At 47.9% G+C, this 15186-nt stretch overlaps 1 protein-coding gene and 1 long non-coding RNA gene across 3 annotated transcripts; one reads left to right on the plus strand and one right to left on the minus strand.

Annotated features, from left to right (window-relative positions):
* The first annotated feature begins 2322 nt into the window (after positions 1 to 2322).
* LOC141569211 (uncharacterized) lies at positions 2323 to 5633 on the plus strand. 2 transcript variants are annotated; one of them, XR_012492682.1, is made up of 4 exons: positions 2323 to 2634; positions 2846 to 3009; positions 4323 to 4440; positions 5283 to 5633. It is a non-coding gene; the product is annotated as an uncharacterized LOC141569211 (long non-coding RNA). The 2 variants fall into 2 exon arrangements; XR_012492683.1 differs by lacking the exon at positions 5283 to 5633 and having other exon boundaries at positions 2324 to 2634; positions 2861 to 3009; positions 4323 to 5184.
* Positions 5634 to 6427: 794 nt separating this feature from the next.
* Positions 6428 to 13276, minus strand: CRYBA4 (crystallin beta A4). The gene is made up of 5 exons (XM_019755591.2): positions 13232 to 13276; positions 12467 to 12585; positions 10330 to 10471; positions 8611 to 8753; positions 6428 to 7035 (listed from the first exon to the last, which is right to left on the minus strand). Exons 1-5 carry the CDS (start codon positions 13268 to 13270, stop codon positions 6888 to 6890), a joined length of 591 nt encoding a protein of 196 aa, XP_019611150.2. The 5' UTR covers positions 13271 to 13276; the 3' UTR covers positions 6428 to 6887.
* Positions 13277 to 15186: the final 1910 nt, after the last annotated feature.

The following is a 15186-nucleotide window of genomic DNA, read 5'->3' on the forward strand; positions in this document are numbered from 1 at the left end:
ATCATAACACTTACTGAGCATTTACTGTTTTCTGTGTTCTGGGTTAAATGCTGTCAATGCAATCGCTATAACAGCGCAATGGTGCCAGATATTGATATCATCCCATTTGACAGATGAGGAAAATGAGACTCAAGGGACCCACCTGGAAGGTGTGTGAACCAAGATTCAGCCCAACAGTCTGAATCCACATTCTGACCTCATGATGCCCTCTCCCTGGTCCCTTCACACCTTCCCAGGCTCTCATCACCCCTGCCTGACCATCAGCCCCGGTGAGCTCCTCCCAGCCTCCCGTGGCTCCCGTCTCATCCAGCCTTCCCACCCCCGCACAGCCATGCCGCAGCCTTCCTGCAGAACAGTACATTCTTTATTTATGAGATGCATCTGGGCTCCCTGCAAATCAGCCAGAAATGCTGCAGCACCCGCAGTCGGGAGGAGAAGGGTTGTGGAGGCCAAAAGTCCCCCAGGAGGCAGGCAGAGGCTGGGCACAGGGTACCTGGTTCCAGCAGGGTCACCCAGTGGGTCTGCAGAACACAGAGTGGGACTGGGGACAAAGCGATCTGTGCTTTGGATCCCTTTGCATCCTGGCCTACCCCAAGCAAGCAGCTGAGAACTGCAGGGAGTGGAGAGATGGGAAATAGGGTGGGCACTAATGTTAACTGAGCATGTCTTGAAACCCACACAAAATCCTGCAAAGCAGGGATTCATGGGCCCACGTCACAAGAGAGGAAACTGAGGCTTGCAGAAAGTTGGCAAGCTCTTTCTGAATGTATAACCCTGATGGGTCTTCCCTCCCCCACCAAAAAAGGGGAGGTTAGGTGGTTTATAAAGATGCCCTCAGCATAGCCAGAAAACGAAATATAAAATAAGATTTTTAAAAATCGGGCCAGAGAAAGGAATAGGGAGTCAGGACTAAGTTCCTCTTTCAAATGCCTACCACGTGGTTCTACCCAGTTGCTAATAATCCAGTGGACATTGGTTCTGAGCATCCTGGCAGCCAATGCAAAGAGGGAATGACTCAATTCGTTTCACAAGTTTCCAAGGTCTACAAGAAGAAACTAGCACAGAGACACAGGTGTGGCTGGTATTAAGAACAGAGAAGGAACCTCAGGACTTCTCATCTAATCTCAGATCCCTAATTTCCCCGAAACTGGCCCATTGATCTCTTCCCCCATCCATCACTTTTCCTATCCCAAGGCAGAACAGTCTTCTGACAGCACCTAGGAGGATGTGTTTGTGTTTCACCACCAGGTGGCAGTGCAGCGCAGGTCTCAGGAGGCGGTTTCTAGATATACCTGCGTGCCTGAGTAGCCTGGTGGTGGGAGGGGCCAGGATGGGCCTGAGAAACCTCCGAGAGTTGATGCAGAGCTTTTGGTTGAACCCCAGCAAAGAAATCAGTCTCATGCTCAGCAGAATAACCCACAAGGAGCTAAAGGAAGACCCCTGGACAGAGGGGACTCCTGGGTTCAGTTCTCAGCTCTGTTTTTGGTTCTCTGTGCCAACTTGAGCATATCAACGCCTCTCTCAGCCTCAGTCTTCTCATCTGAGCAAAGGGGTGAATAATGCCTGTTGGGGGAAGAGGAGCCTGAGACAGCGATGGAGAATGATTATGGTCACCAATGCCAAGAACAGTCAGAGGGGGAAGGATCTCAAGTGCTTCTGAGCTACAGGGGAGGAAAAAAAAAGAGGGCCTACCTTCCCAGGAAGAAAGGCCACCAGGGCCTCTAGTTGGGGACTGAAGGGGAAGTGGTGAGTTCTTGTCTTCTCGGGTGGTTTAGGGGAGTAAGTCAGGACATTTTCAAGTATGAGTGACAGACAGAAACCCATTTTAAAAGTCTTAAGCGAAAAAAAAGTGGGGAGAGGATGTTTTATGGTCCATGTGATAAAAAGTGCATGGGAGTCTACATAACAGGATGGTTAGACTCATGCTCTCTCTTTCTAGCCTCTGCTTTTCCCTACATTGGCTTTGTTTCCAGACTGCCTTTCGTGGCAAATTCCAAGCTTCCATCCTGTCACTTCACAAGCCCCACACATACAGAGCTTCTCTTTCCAGATGGTTCCAACAAAAGTGTCAGAGCTGACTCTCATTGGCTCAGAATGGGTCATGGACCCATCCATCCCTAGCCGCCGTGACTGTTATTGGCCAGACCTGGGTCAGGTCCTCACTTCTACAATCAAAGTGGGTCAACCTCATTGGACATGTCGACTCAGAGAGGAGGGAGGATGATTCTCTAAACTAAAACTGGGGCTCCTCCCAGAAACAGCTGAAGATCCCTGGAGGGTGATAACAGCAGACTTCCACCTCTGGGAGGAAACTGTCACAACCCCCAGGCTTGCCTCCCTGACATTTTGTGTCAAGAGAAGACTCAGGAGCACCTGGCAGAAAAGGAAAGGGCCTCCCCACCTGGCAGATATTTCCCCTCCATTGATCTTGTAATTAAGGCAACTGTAAACAGAGGCCCCAGGAAGTAGGGATGGGCGGAGATTCGCCACCCACGGCTCAGGCATGTGCAAGACTTGCCCCCCAACCCCCAGGGCCAGGTGGGGCCTCACTTGCTCACTTCCCTGTTAAGCAGCAACGAGGTGGGGACCGTGGGCCTGCCCCTTGGCAGCTGCGGGCTCAGACATAATGGATGGGTGAGTGCCTGGCCCTGTGCCCAGCCTGAGTGATGTGTAATAGATGCTGTTGCTTTCTCCTTTCCACAAAAGGCTGTGGGGATCAGTTGTGGTCATTGTAGCTTTGGTCCTTGTTAGAATAATAGGTGTTCCATGCAGCGACTTCTCACCTCCTCTCATTCTAGGTGGTTTCTTTCCTTTTTCTTGGTGTCCACTGATGTCATTGTCACAGCTTCTTTGCACCCAGGGGAGCGACTCGGTGAGGCAGTCGTGAGTGGAGCATGCAGGCAAGAGAAAGAACTGGACAGACCAGTTGGAGGGAAACAGAGAAGGAGCAACTGAAGAAAAGAAGCCTCACATGCCATCGCATCTTATTTTTCCACAGCACCTTTTCAGGTATCCGTTTCCTTCACCCTTGCCATGGCCCTCCCCTTTAACAGGTGGGAAAACTGAGGCTCAGGGAGGCAAAGTGGCCCCTCCAAAGGTGCCCCTTTCTGCAAAACTCAGGATCCAGGATTCAGAGCGCGGTGTGTGCAACTCTAAATGTGTTGTCATTCTCTGTGGCATGCCGCCCACTCTGCGTGTGAGTCGCTGGGTGATGAGGCTGGAAAGAGCAGCAGCGTGGGCCATGTTTGCTGTGTGATCTTAGACAAGTCCCTTCCCCTCTCTGGGCCAAGAACACACTGGTTGGGGATCTGCAGTCCCAGACCCTGAGGTCAGTCCTATTGGCTGAGTGCAGTTTTGTGGATGATGGGTGTTCCCTGCTTACCATTTACTTCTGAACAAATACCATCAATAATTCAAGTTGCCTTCCCTTTGTAAAGTAGGAAAATTGGTCTCCTAGCAAGACACGAAAAATAACTTCACGCTATCTTTCCTCCCTTCCCAAGATCGCCCCTGAGAAATTGTCCCTTTACTGCCTATCACTCCAGCCATCATCTCACATCTAGGGCACCATTTTTTATGGTTGCCAGCCTCACCCTTGGCTCCAACTTGGACTGGCTCTTAATAGGGCTGCCATCAAATACCAGTGAGGCTCCCTCCCTCATTCATTCATTCATTCATTCAGCAAATATTACCTGCTTTGTCCCCAGGGAGCCAAGGCTTTCCTATGATAGAGGAGAGGCTCCCTAGTTCTTCATACTAAAGTGTGAAGGGCTACTTTCTTAACTCTTTTAAAGGAGGACATGAACCTAGCAACTTAAATACCATTTTTTCCCATTATCTCTTTAATGCTCCCCTAAAACCTTATACAACCCATAGTGAGTTTGATGCTCTGACAGGGTGAGTGGCCTCAGACAAATTGCTTGACCTCTCTGAGCCTCAAGTTCCTGATAGTTTTTAAAGGGATAATAATGTCAAGGAGTTACCATAAGGTTTAAATTATATCACAAGTGAAAGGAACTAATGTGTATCATCACCATCATGAGGAAGGCATGCCCCAGGCCAAGGAGATTGGGGTGGAAATGGGGTCTATCAAAAATACCCAGTACGGTGTTTTGTGGTAGCAAATGTAGCAAAACACCTGGCATGTTTAAGGAAGTGTCACTACAGGGTCATGAGGTCAGAAAGGCCATGGGGAAGGCCGATGATGACAGCTTCACAGGACTAGGAAAAATATTGTTTCATTTTATTTCTTGGAGAGCAATGCGAAGCGTGGGAGGATTTTGAGAAAGGAAGTGACAAGAGCCACCTTACATTTTTAACAGGACCACTGGAGAACAGATTGTTCACGGGCAAAGATGGAAGCAGAGCAAAGGGATGGCTTGGACCAGTGTGGTAACAATGGGGATGGAGATAGTGATTGGATTCTGGTACATTTTGAAGGTATGGCCAGCAGGATTTGCCAATGGATTGAACTGGGGGGTGTGACAGAAAGAGGACAGTTATGGATTATTCCTAAAGTTGAGCCTGAATAGCTGAAAAGTGGTTTGGGGTAGATTCTGTTTGAGATGTGCATCTGTGGAGTAAGCAATTGGATGTCAGGAGTGAAGTTCAGAGGAAAGGTCTGAGTGGAGATAAGCACCAAGGAGAATTGGTCTCCCCACCTCTCCCATCATCTGTCCCAGACCCATTCTTAACTTCTCCCAGCCCAACAGCCCCACACTTTCCCCACCAAGGCGCCTATCACAGGATATTGCAATTCACTATAGACTTGTCTGCCTTACCCATGCAACTGGGGGAGAGAAGGGACTTCACGTGTCGTGTACCATTTCCCAGGCCCTGATACACAGTAGGTCCCAGACGATGATCATTTGAATGAATGGGATGATACAATGAAGGGTTAAAACTTACCGGAGTGCAAATGTTCCTAAACCTGTCCCTCCCTTTTCTAAGCCAAATAATGTTATCTTTTCCAGCAGGTTGTTCAGAACCCCACCCCTTCCTGTCTCTATGAGACTTATTTGTGGCAGAGAAAGGTAGTCCCCCCAGAACAAGAGCCAGATGGCTATGGTTGTTAAGACAATCTATCTAATAAAGAACCAAGAGAGAGTAAAGAGCAATGTGTGTGTGTGTGTGTGTGTGTGTGTGTGTGTGAGAGAGAGAGAGAGAGAGAGAGAGAGAGAGAGAGAGAGAGAGAGAGAGGAAAAGAAATATAATCTTGCCACTCAGGTTGCAAATAGAATGGAAATTTATTTCTTTGTTTTAAAACTTTCTTTGTGGGGCAGCTGGATGGCTCAGTTGGTTAGAGCCAAGCTCTGAACAACTGGGTTGCCGGTTCAATTCCCACATGGGCGTGAGCTGCGCTCTCCACAACTAGATTGAAGATACCAAGCTGCCGCTGACTTCTAGAGGGGCGGCTGGATGGCTCAATTGGTTAGAGCACAAGCTGTGCCCCCTGCAACTAAAGACTGAAAACTGCGACTGGACTTGGAGCTGAGCTGAGCCCTCCACAACTAGATTGAAGGACAACGACTTGGAGCTGATGGGCCCTGGGGAAACACACTGTTCCCCGATATTCACCAATAAAATTAAAAAAGAAGAAAGAAAGAAAGAAAGGAAGGAAGGAAGGAAGGAAGGAAGGAAGGAAGGAAGGAAGGAAGGAAGGAAAGAAAGAAAGAAAGAAAGAAAGAAAGAAAGAAAGAAAGAAAGAAAGAAAGAAAGAAAGAAATTAAAAAAACAACAACAATTTTCTTTGGAGGGTAGAAGATGTGAAATGAGAGACTCCAGTGTAGTGTGTGTGAGAGAGAATTAGGGAGGGAGAAAACGAATAGAAGTTTTGCTAGGGGAGAGAACTGCCTCTCTCCGTGAATGGCTTAAAAAAAAAAACCAGCTAGGAACAATTTATCAGAAAGACAGCAATCATAAATATATGTGGGTTGAATAACAGAACGTCAAATTCTTGAAGAAAAAAATCAGGAAGCAAAAATGGACAAAGCTAAAAAAAAAAAAAAAAAAAAATGGACAAAGCTAAAGGGAGAAACAGATAAGTCCAAATCATGGTAGGAAATATTAACAGCCCTCTCTCAGTAATTGATTTTTAAAAAATCAGGAAGGATATAGAAATATCTACTCAATACTATCAACCAGTTTGACCTAATCAACATTTACAGAACACTATACCCAACAACTGATGAATTTAAATAATGTTCAAATCTATCAAAAAAAGAACATATGCTGGGCCATAAAATAAGCCTCAATTCATTCCAGAATATTGAAATCTTGAGTCTGTTCTCTGACCACAATGGACAGAAATAACAAATCAATAACAATAAAATATCTAGAAAAATCCCAAGTATTTAGATAACATAACCCATGAGTCAAAGAAAAATCACAAGGTAAACTGGAAAATTTCATTAAACTGAATGATAATGAAAACACATCAAATTGTAATTTGCGGGAAGCAGCAAATGCAGTCCTGCTAGGGAAATTCATAGCTCTAAATGACTATATTGGGGGTGGGGGAAAGGGGCCTAAGTTAATAACCCAAGAGTTTACCTTTAAAAGTTAGAAAAACGAAGAATAAAGCAAACCCAAAGTAAATAGAAGGAGAAAAATACTAAAGTTGAAAGCAAACCTCAGTGAAATAAAACAAAGACAAATGATAGAGGAAATTAACAACGCTAAATATTGGTTCTTTGGAAGGATTAATAAAATTGAAGACCCCAAGCAAACAGTAGACTTTTTATTACTTTTAGTTTTTCCTGCTGAATGTGCATGCATGAACTGGCTCACACAGGTGTTGGGTTCACATGGGGTTACCGGGGGAAGCAGAGGAGAGCATGTAACAGCCTCCACAGCTCCTCTGTTCCAGACAAGCACACATTCACCGCTCACTGCTGGATCCTGCGGACACTCTGCACCTGGAAGGTCTGGGCATGAGAGCCCCACTCCCGGAAATGCTTGTAGTCGCCTGAGTGGTGATCACACTCCAGCACATACTGAAAACCTCGGTAGCCAGGAAACTGGGAGCAAACCCAGCTGGGGAAGGAAAGAGGCAGACTGTTACCCTAGAGAGACACGAGCATGGTGATTCAGACAGAGCAAAGGAACCCACACTGGAAACACAATTCCAGCCATCATGGCCTTCCTTTAGTGCCCGGAACATGCCCTGCTCTTTCCACCACTGTGCCTTTCGTCGTGCTGTTCCCTCTTCCAGGAACACCATTCCAGCCATTCTTTTGCTCAACCAAGTTGTCTTTATCCTTTACGTCTCAGCTCAGTCATCACTTCATCGGGACAATCTGAGCTGTTCTCCAAATTAGGCCAAAGTCCCTTACTGTACCTTTGGAATACTCATGTAATGAGATAATGAACAGATTATTTGTAAACTGTCCCCCTTCTCCACCCAAAGTAAGCTGCTGGGTGTAGGCGTGTGTGTCTGGTCCGTTGTTATCTCCAGTGCCTAATACAGTGCCTGGCACAGAGGAGGTACTCAGTAAATGTTTGGTGAATGAATGAATGAATGAATGAATGAGGACTTTTATTCTTTCCCCCTCCTTCCTTACCCAGAGGCACTTCCAAGAAAAGGGCTATTGTTCTTTCAATTCATTGATCCCCATGCTGCCCAGAACTGGACAAGAATCGGTATCTTGTTTTCTGAGCTTCCATTTCCCTTTCTGTAAGAGGAAAATAGACTCAAGAACCACAAGAGGTCCATTCTATTCTGAAACAACGTAATTATCTGGTGGTATCTGAAAAAAATTAACTCAAAAGACCTACCTCCCACCTTCGCCCCTGCCCATGGGGAGCCAAAGGGCACTGCAAAAGGTGGCTTAAACGTGTTCCCTAACTGAGAACCTCATACCTTAGCCTTCACCTGCCACCTCCTGAGTGAAAAGGGTACGAAGGGTCAGTCAGTCCTGGACTGGAAGCTGGATTCAGTTACCTACCAGCTGTTGGAATTGGAGAAAGTTGCTTAACCTACATCAGGGTTATGGTGGGCCATCCATTCTCTGCTCTGCTGGTGATAGAGCCTGTCACCCCTCCCCCTCTCTGCCAATGTGGGAAAATGTTTGCTCTAGCAATAAGCATGTGACCAGGCCTAGCCAATCAGACCACCCTATTCTTGTGGGCATTGGTGATTGGTGCAGAGTTGAACACTTGACCCAAGTTGGACCAATGACAGCCTTTCCTGGAATCCGCTGGAATCACTGAAAAAGACACTCTTTCCCTGGAGCTGGCTGAAACGTAAGGGTGAAGTTGCCATCTTGCCTTCACATGGGAAGAGCTTAACTAAAAACATAACCGCACTGAGGCACACGGAACAAGAGGGGGAGAAGGGCAGATCCCTGCTGAAGCACCTGGATCCAGCTTGTCTGAAGCTAATTACAGGGGCCAATGAATATCCTCTGGACTTAATATCAGTTTGATCTGAGTGTCCATTGCTTGCAATCCCAGAAATTCAGCCTGATACCGCCCTGTGCCTCAGTGTCCTCCTCTGGAATATGGGCATCAGAGCCCAAATGTCCCTAACACGTCATTGTCACAGGAAGTGTCCCTGCCCCTCCCCATACTGTCTCCTCCCCTGACAGGCAGAGCTTTGGGTCCACTTACGCCCCCGATTGGACGTGGAAGGAGCCCACTTCATTGCCATCCCAGCCCATGGCCTGGAGGGAGGGACAGTCATCACGCAGCTCTCCTTTCCTGCCCAGGAAGTTCTCTTGCTCAAAGATGGTCAGCCTCGAGTCACGATGGTTCTGCAGGCACAGGGAATGGGGTCAGACCATCAGGTGCCCAGTTGGAAACCCAGGAGCCTCTGCTGGCCCCCACACCCCTCCCTTGTCTCCCAAATCTGCCTTATTTGCAAACCTTTTGCAAGGGCAATGAGGCAACGGGCACTAGAAACCTTAGAAGACGTATACTATTTGCCATTCCAGACATTTGTAAATAAGCTTTGGTGATAACAGTAAAAAAAGAAGAAGGAAGAGAGAGGGGGCTAGAGAGAGAGAGAGGAGAGGGAGGAGAGGAGGGAGGGAGGGAGGGAGGGAGGAGGGAGGGAGGGAGGGAGGAGGGAGGGAGGAGGGAGGGAGGAGGAGGAGAGGAGGGAGGAGGAGAGGAACTTGAATATTCAACAAGAGGGTTCAGGTGGCAAACTGGGGTATTGTGCTATGGTTAACAGAAGGGTGCAGAGATCTGGGTTCAAATCCTGCTGCTCTCCACTTACCAGCTGACTGAGCTTAAACATTCCACAAGCATTTCTGAGCCTGTTTTGTATGTATAAAGGGAAACTAGCCACATTTGCTTTTCAGAATTGTTTAGGGGACTAAATGAAATTGGAAGTTGTAAACCGCGTGAAAGCAAGATTTGCACCTGTCAGAGTCTGCCATGGGTCCCCATGTTGGCACGAGGCTTGGGCCGTTTGTAGAATGAATGAATAAATAAACCTAGTCACACAATGAAATTCTAGGGAGCTATGGAAATGATGTTGTAAGTGAGATTTAATCACCTGGGAGGCTGACTGGCATATATTTGCCCTGTGAGAAAAGCTGGTTTCCAAGCCTTTACTTTGTTAGGATTTAATTTTTTTAACAAAATGATAGGTGTGTAGACATAGATAGCGATATCAATCACTGCAGGTATAATCTATGGAGAGCAAACAAGACCCTAGGAAATCTCCAGGACTGTGAACACTGGGCTTCTGTCTGAGAAGTGTGGGTATGAGTGATCTGTATTTTTTTGTTTTGCCATAGCAGTTTTTTTTCCTGAATTTTAGATGATAAATATGTGTGCCTTATGTGATTTTAGATCAATAAACGTGTTTTTGAAGAAAAAAAAACTTTCTGAGCCTCAGTTTTTTCACCTGTAAGATGGGGATAATAACAGTCCCCTCCCCCCATACTCTATAAACAGTGGCTAAAATATAAATTCAGGAATATTCATAATCAATCAGGGAAAAGAAATAGGACCCTTCCTCCCTACCTTGCCCTGCCATCTCTGGCACCCAGCTTCTCCTAGTATCCCTGAGTCATAAAAATGGGATACAAAGTCATAAAAAGGGGATACAGCGGTTCTCCTTATATCATAACCAAAGTTTCAATGGGCAGACTTTTTGTGGCAGGTTCTATCCAGACATTAAACATTCCTTTTCCCCACAAGATAGGTTATTATGGTCCCATTTCAAGATGCAGAAACTGAGGCTCAGAGAGGTGAGGGATTTTCCGTGTTCCACAGCTTGAAGAAGTGACTGAGAATTTGAACTCTGGGCTATCTGGTTCCCAAACCTCCACTGGAGGGGCTCAGGCCTCCCTGAGAGGAGGCAATGGCTGGACTCACGGCACAGGCCACAGGCCGGAAAGAAGTGAGCCTCTCGGCGGGGTAGGCCGTGTTGCCACTCCAGGCATCCCAGCATGGGTACTCGCCCCGCTCCAGCACATATTGCTGCCCTTGGAAGCCAGCGTGCTCAAAGCCCACCCACCTGTGAACAGAGGACAGAGAGTAAAAGAGGTAAGAGACCACTCACCCTGAGTTCTAGGCCAATAGTTATCATACAGGGGTAACTTTGCCCCTAAGGGAGACATTCGACAAGTCTAAAGGCATTTTTAGTTGTCTTGCTGGGAGGAGGAGCTGTTTGCAAATGGCATTTGGCGGATAGAGGCCAAAAATATTGCTAAACATCCTCTATGACACAGGAGAGTCCCCATAAAAACAAAGTATCCAGCTACAAATGTCAGTCGTGCCAAGGTAGAGACACGCAGCTTAGACCTAGACGCCCACTGTTGTGCTGTGTGTTCCCCAGGTGGGGGAACTGCTCCGTGCAGCAGCGTGACAACCTTGCATGTGTCTCTAGGCCACACAGGCAAGGCTCGACCCCAGGCTGACCTACGCCTTGGTGGGAGGCCTCGTAATTCTCAGGGAAAAGGAGGAGACACCAGTCTTGTGAGGAGCTGCCACAAGACCATGTCTCACCCACGTTTCTGGTTCCCATGAGATACGGGACTCGCCACCCTGGAGGGTACAGCGCAGGCTATAGCTGAAGCAGGGAGTGGCTCCCCCACAGCAGGGCACCACCACTCCTGTTGTCATTCCTGGCCCTGGTGATTTGGGTGTCATTCTATGGGATAAGGGTGACAGGAGGCCGACACCATACTGACTATATAAGCACAAGTCCTCACCTAACATTGATGATAGATTATTGGAACTGGGGTGAGAGGACGTATAATGACACCAATTTTAACCACAGGCTAATTAAGATACACAAAAGTTAAGTTTCTACAGCATTCCTCAATGTTACAATGAAATGACATTGAATGAAACGTTATTTGAGGACCTGCCGTAATGCACTGTCTGCATCTACGTCTACTGAGCTTGTTGACTCCTTTCTGGTCCAATCTGTTGGCCTGCGGGACATATCCCTGGACAGGTCACTGTTCCCATCTGAGCCCCCGTTCCCCACCTGGAGGAAGCAGAAGCTAAAAGAATGTGGACCCTGGTGTGAGATGCATACATACCACCCAAGAGGACCTTCGTTGGCACTCACAGGCATAGCATGAGGTGACTCCAAATCATATGGGGAGAACATGGTTCTCCTTTCAATCTACTTTTCAACCTTTTAGAAACTTTTGTCCAATATGGTAGCCACTGGCCACATGTTGCTAATTAAATTTAAACTGAAATAAACTGAAGTTAAATAAAATAAAAAATTTGGTTGTTTAGTCACACGAGCTACATTTCCAGCCCTCAAGGGTCATATGTGGTCAGTGGTTCCAAATCGGACAGTGCAGAATATTTCCATCATTGCAGAAAGTTCTACGGAATGGTGCTGATCAAGAAAGTCTCAGTATGGACAGTGGAAATGTAATGGCTCCGTGCGATGTCAGAGGGATAGTGGATGGGGGGAGGGGGGTTCACACAGTGTGAGGGATATAAATGATAAACGTCTAAGTTTTGCTTTGTCTTGTGCACCTGAAACTAATAAATTTTTTTTTTAAAGAAAGTCTCAGTATGGTATTGATGTGTCCTTAACACCTCTCTACATCTCATTAATCTCTCTTTAAAAAAAAAATCATGCTCAGAGCCTCAAGCAACAATGTTCAACTAAAGATGAATAGCATTGTTTTTTACTTTGTTTGTATATAGTTACCATCTACTTTCAGCGAGTGATATTGGCTTTCAATTTATGCTTAAGAGGGCCATTTCAGACCCAGTGCTCGATTGTAAAGGTCTGTCCCTGCAGGCGGCCTCATCCAGTGGACAGGATCCGTGAGAATGGCGCCCCCACATCTGCGCAGTGCACAACCTGCACAACCTTACACTGTGGTCCTGCACAATCCCCAGGACTTCAGACCCACGGAAGACACATCAGGAAATGCAGCCTAGGAAGACAGGGCCTAAAACATCTAAAAGTCCCAGCACCCCTCTCTAGATCCCCTCCTGTCTCCCCCACCCCTACTCAAACATCCCTCGGACTCACGCGCCACTCAGCACTTTCAAAGATCGCACAGTCTCAAAGCCAACTTCCAGCACGCTGGGGCACTCAGCCGTGAACTCATGCCGCCGGCCCTGGAAGCCCTCCTCGTCCCACACCACAATCTAAGAGACAGAGGAAAGATGGAGACCCACACCGGAGTCCTGTGGGAGGTGAGGTAAGATTAGGGGCTCACCCCAGGACTCAAGATGGGGTGGGACAGGTAAAGTAGGTATTGCAAACTCAGATGCCTCCAGGGGCCAGGCAGGTAAGGTGGGTGAGGGCTGGGGGAAACTGGAGAGCACAGGCCCTGCATTAAATGGGTGTCTCTGCTCAGCGCCACCTATTGTTGCCAGGTGGGAATGCCGGCCGACGTTGGGATTTTTCAACGGTCACTAAATCTAGACTTTTCTGTGGCTCCTCCAGGTTTTTAAGAGCTGATGACAAATTTAAGGGTTTAAAAAAAACACACAGAGGAGGTCAAAGAAATCATGCCCCAAAGACTGTGCAATCACCAGTTTGCCATCTCTGCCAGAGAGTGTATCAGTTAAATTCCGGGACCAGAAGACCCAAGTTCAAACCCAGATCCCTATGTGTGAATCTGGGCAAGTCCCTTCCCCTCTATGAGCCTCGATTGTATCCTCTATAAAATGGGCCCTCATAACCCCCCAGGAGTGAGGTGGGGATTCAATGGAGGTGAGATGGGGGTCCCCTGGAGCTGGGTTTGACCTATACCCCCCACTTCCCAAACAGCCCCATGCCTCCTCCTACCTTCCAGTGTCCCGCTGATTCGGTGCATTGCAGGGTCATGTTGTCCCCTCCTACACGAGAAGAATGTAATAACCTTAGCCCTGACTCTCTGCATTCCTCCTTGACACTGACGTCTAGTTTAGGCGGGGTCAGGATCCAGATGGGGTCTCGATGTGCTTGGGCTAGGGGCAAAATGCAGCCTTGGCCTGTCCATTTCCTTCCTGTGCCATGTCTTTGGTTCCTTCTGTCAGCACCTCAAAATTCACCCATTCTGGGTCCCATTGCCTCTGAGCCCCGCTCTGTGCTGGTTTATCTGCTCACTATGGGCAATTTTCTGTGGCTGCCAGTGGATGGATGCATCACTCGGGTAAGTGCCAAAGATCCCAGCGTAAGAGAGCATCCCCAAGACAGAACCGGACCCAAAGAGGTGACTCCAACAGTGGACATTGAGGCAAAAACGCTATGGGAATAATTGTGGGTTTAAATGAGGGTAGCAGGTACTGGTCCTGATGTCTGGGGCCTGGCCTGGGTTAAGATGAGGATGACACTCAAGATGACACAGTGATATTCCAAGGATGGGGACCTGGGCTCCCCTGCCATCCACGATGCTCACTCAGAGCTCCTATCCCACCCCTTCTCCAAGCCTGGGACTTACCGAGATGGACCCAGAGAAAATGCCAGACATGGGACCAGCCGAGTTCAGGCTCTTATAGGCAGGGAGGAGAGAGGGCCTCTGGGAGATAAAGCCCCGACTCAGCAAGTGAGCAGTGGGAACAAAAGGCAGCCCCAGCTGAAGCCCCAGGGGAGAAGTGTCAGCAACACTGGCTTAGCTGGAAGGGAAAGGGGCAGGTGGCCTCTCAGGGATCAGCCAAGGAGAAGGTGAGAGGAGGAAGATCTGCCTGAATCAGCTCCATGTGACCCCTGACTAGTGCAGGAGAATGAGCACTGGACAAGGAGTCCAACCACCTGGTTCTTCCTAGCAGTGTGACCTGCGGCACGTTATTTCACCTCAGTTTGTCTATAAAACGGGACAAACTACATCACTGAGTCGTTGTGATTTTTACATCACATGCCTGGCACAGAATAAACATTCAACAAAGGCCTATGCCTTTCCCCCTTCCTACACCCTTTCCTCTTTCAGCAGGGGCAATCAGGGTAGGCTTCCTGTTGGAAGTGGCATTTAAACTAGACTCTGAAGGGTGAGGAGGATTTGTACAAAGGGAGATGGAAGGAAATGCTTTTTCTAAGCAAAAGTGCACCGGTGGGAACTTGGGACACATGCATGAGAAAGAGCTGGTAGCCCAATTGAGCTGGAGTTCTGGGACCCTGAAGGCGAGCAGAGGGAGCCAGGCAGGAAAGGTGGGCTGGGCCAGAGCCTCCAGGGCCCACAAAGCCCAAAGAAGAGTCCAGATGGCTCTGTGGGCAGAATAAAGGAGCTGGTGGGTGCGCACATGCTTTGCAAACTGTAGCCAGGGTTTGTAGAATTTGCCCTGTGCGCCCTTTTCCCACACTCCCACCCTCTGATTTGACCTAAAGCAGGCCTCACAGCATAGGAAAGAGCATGGCCGGAGACCAGACCACTCTGGGTGAAATCCAGTCTTGCTTCTAAATAGCTGAGTGACCCGGAAGATTTCTGATCTCAGCTCGTGGCCATTACCGTGGCAACATTCATCCTTCTGGGAGGGTTAAAAGCAGCCCCATCAAATGCATGTCTTTGATGATGGGTTCCCTTGAAGATGAAAAGCAAAGAATGTAGCCTCTGCAGCCAGACTGTCTGGGTTTACATCCCACTCTTGCTGGCTGGGTACCCTTGGGCGTGTTACTTCTTCTCTCTGAGCCTCAGTTGCCTCATGTGTAAAATGACTATAACAAAATGTAAATGGGCTTTAGCCTAAGAGATACAGGTATAGTGAGGGGAAGCATGAACGACTCGTGAACAGCACTTAGAACGGCTCCTAGAACGTAAAAAACGTTAG

The sequence above is a fragment of the Rhinolophus sinicus genome, linkage group LG16 (genome assembly GCF_036562045.2).
Source record: "Rhinolophus sinicus isolate RSC01 linkage group LG16, ASM3656204v1, whole genome shotgun sequence".
Taxonomy (NCBI): Eukaryota; Metazoa; Chordata; class Mammalia; order Chiroptera; family Rhinolophidae; genus Rhinolophus; species Rhinolophus sinicus.

Bases quoted from the DNA above. Each gene is read 5' to 3' on its own strand.
- CRYBA4 (XM_019755591.2), bottom strand. From the start codon at position 13,270: ATGACCCTGCAATGCACCGAATCAGCGGGACACTGGAAG. The intron at 8,754-10,329 runs GTGAGTCCAGCC...CTGTGCCTGCAG, and splicing joins TCCGGCCTGTGGCCTGTGCC to AACCATCGTGACTCGAGGCT. The intron at 7,036-8,610 runs GTAAGTGGACCC...TTCCTTCCCCAG, and splicing joins TTCCACGTCCAATCGGGGGC to CTGGGTTTGCTCCCAGTTTC.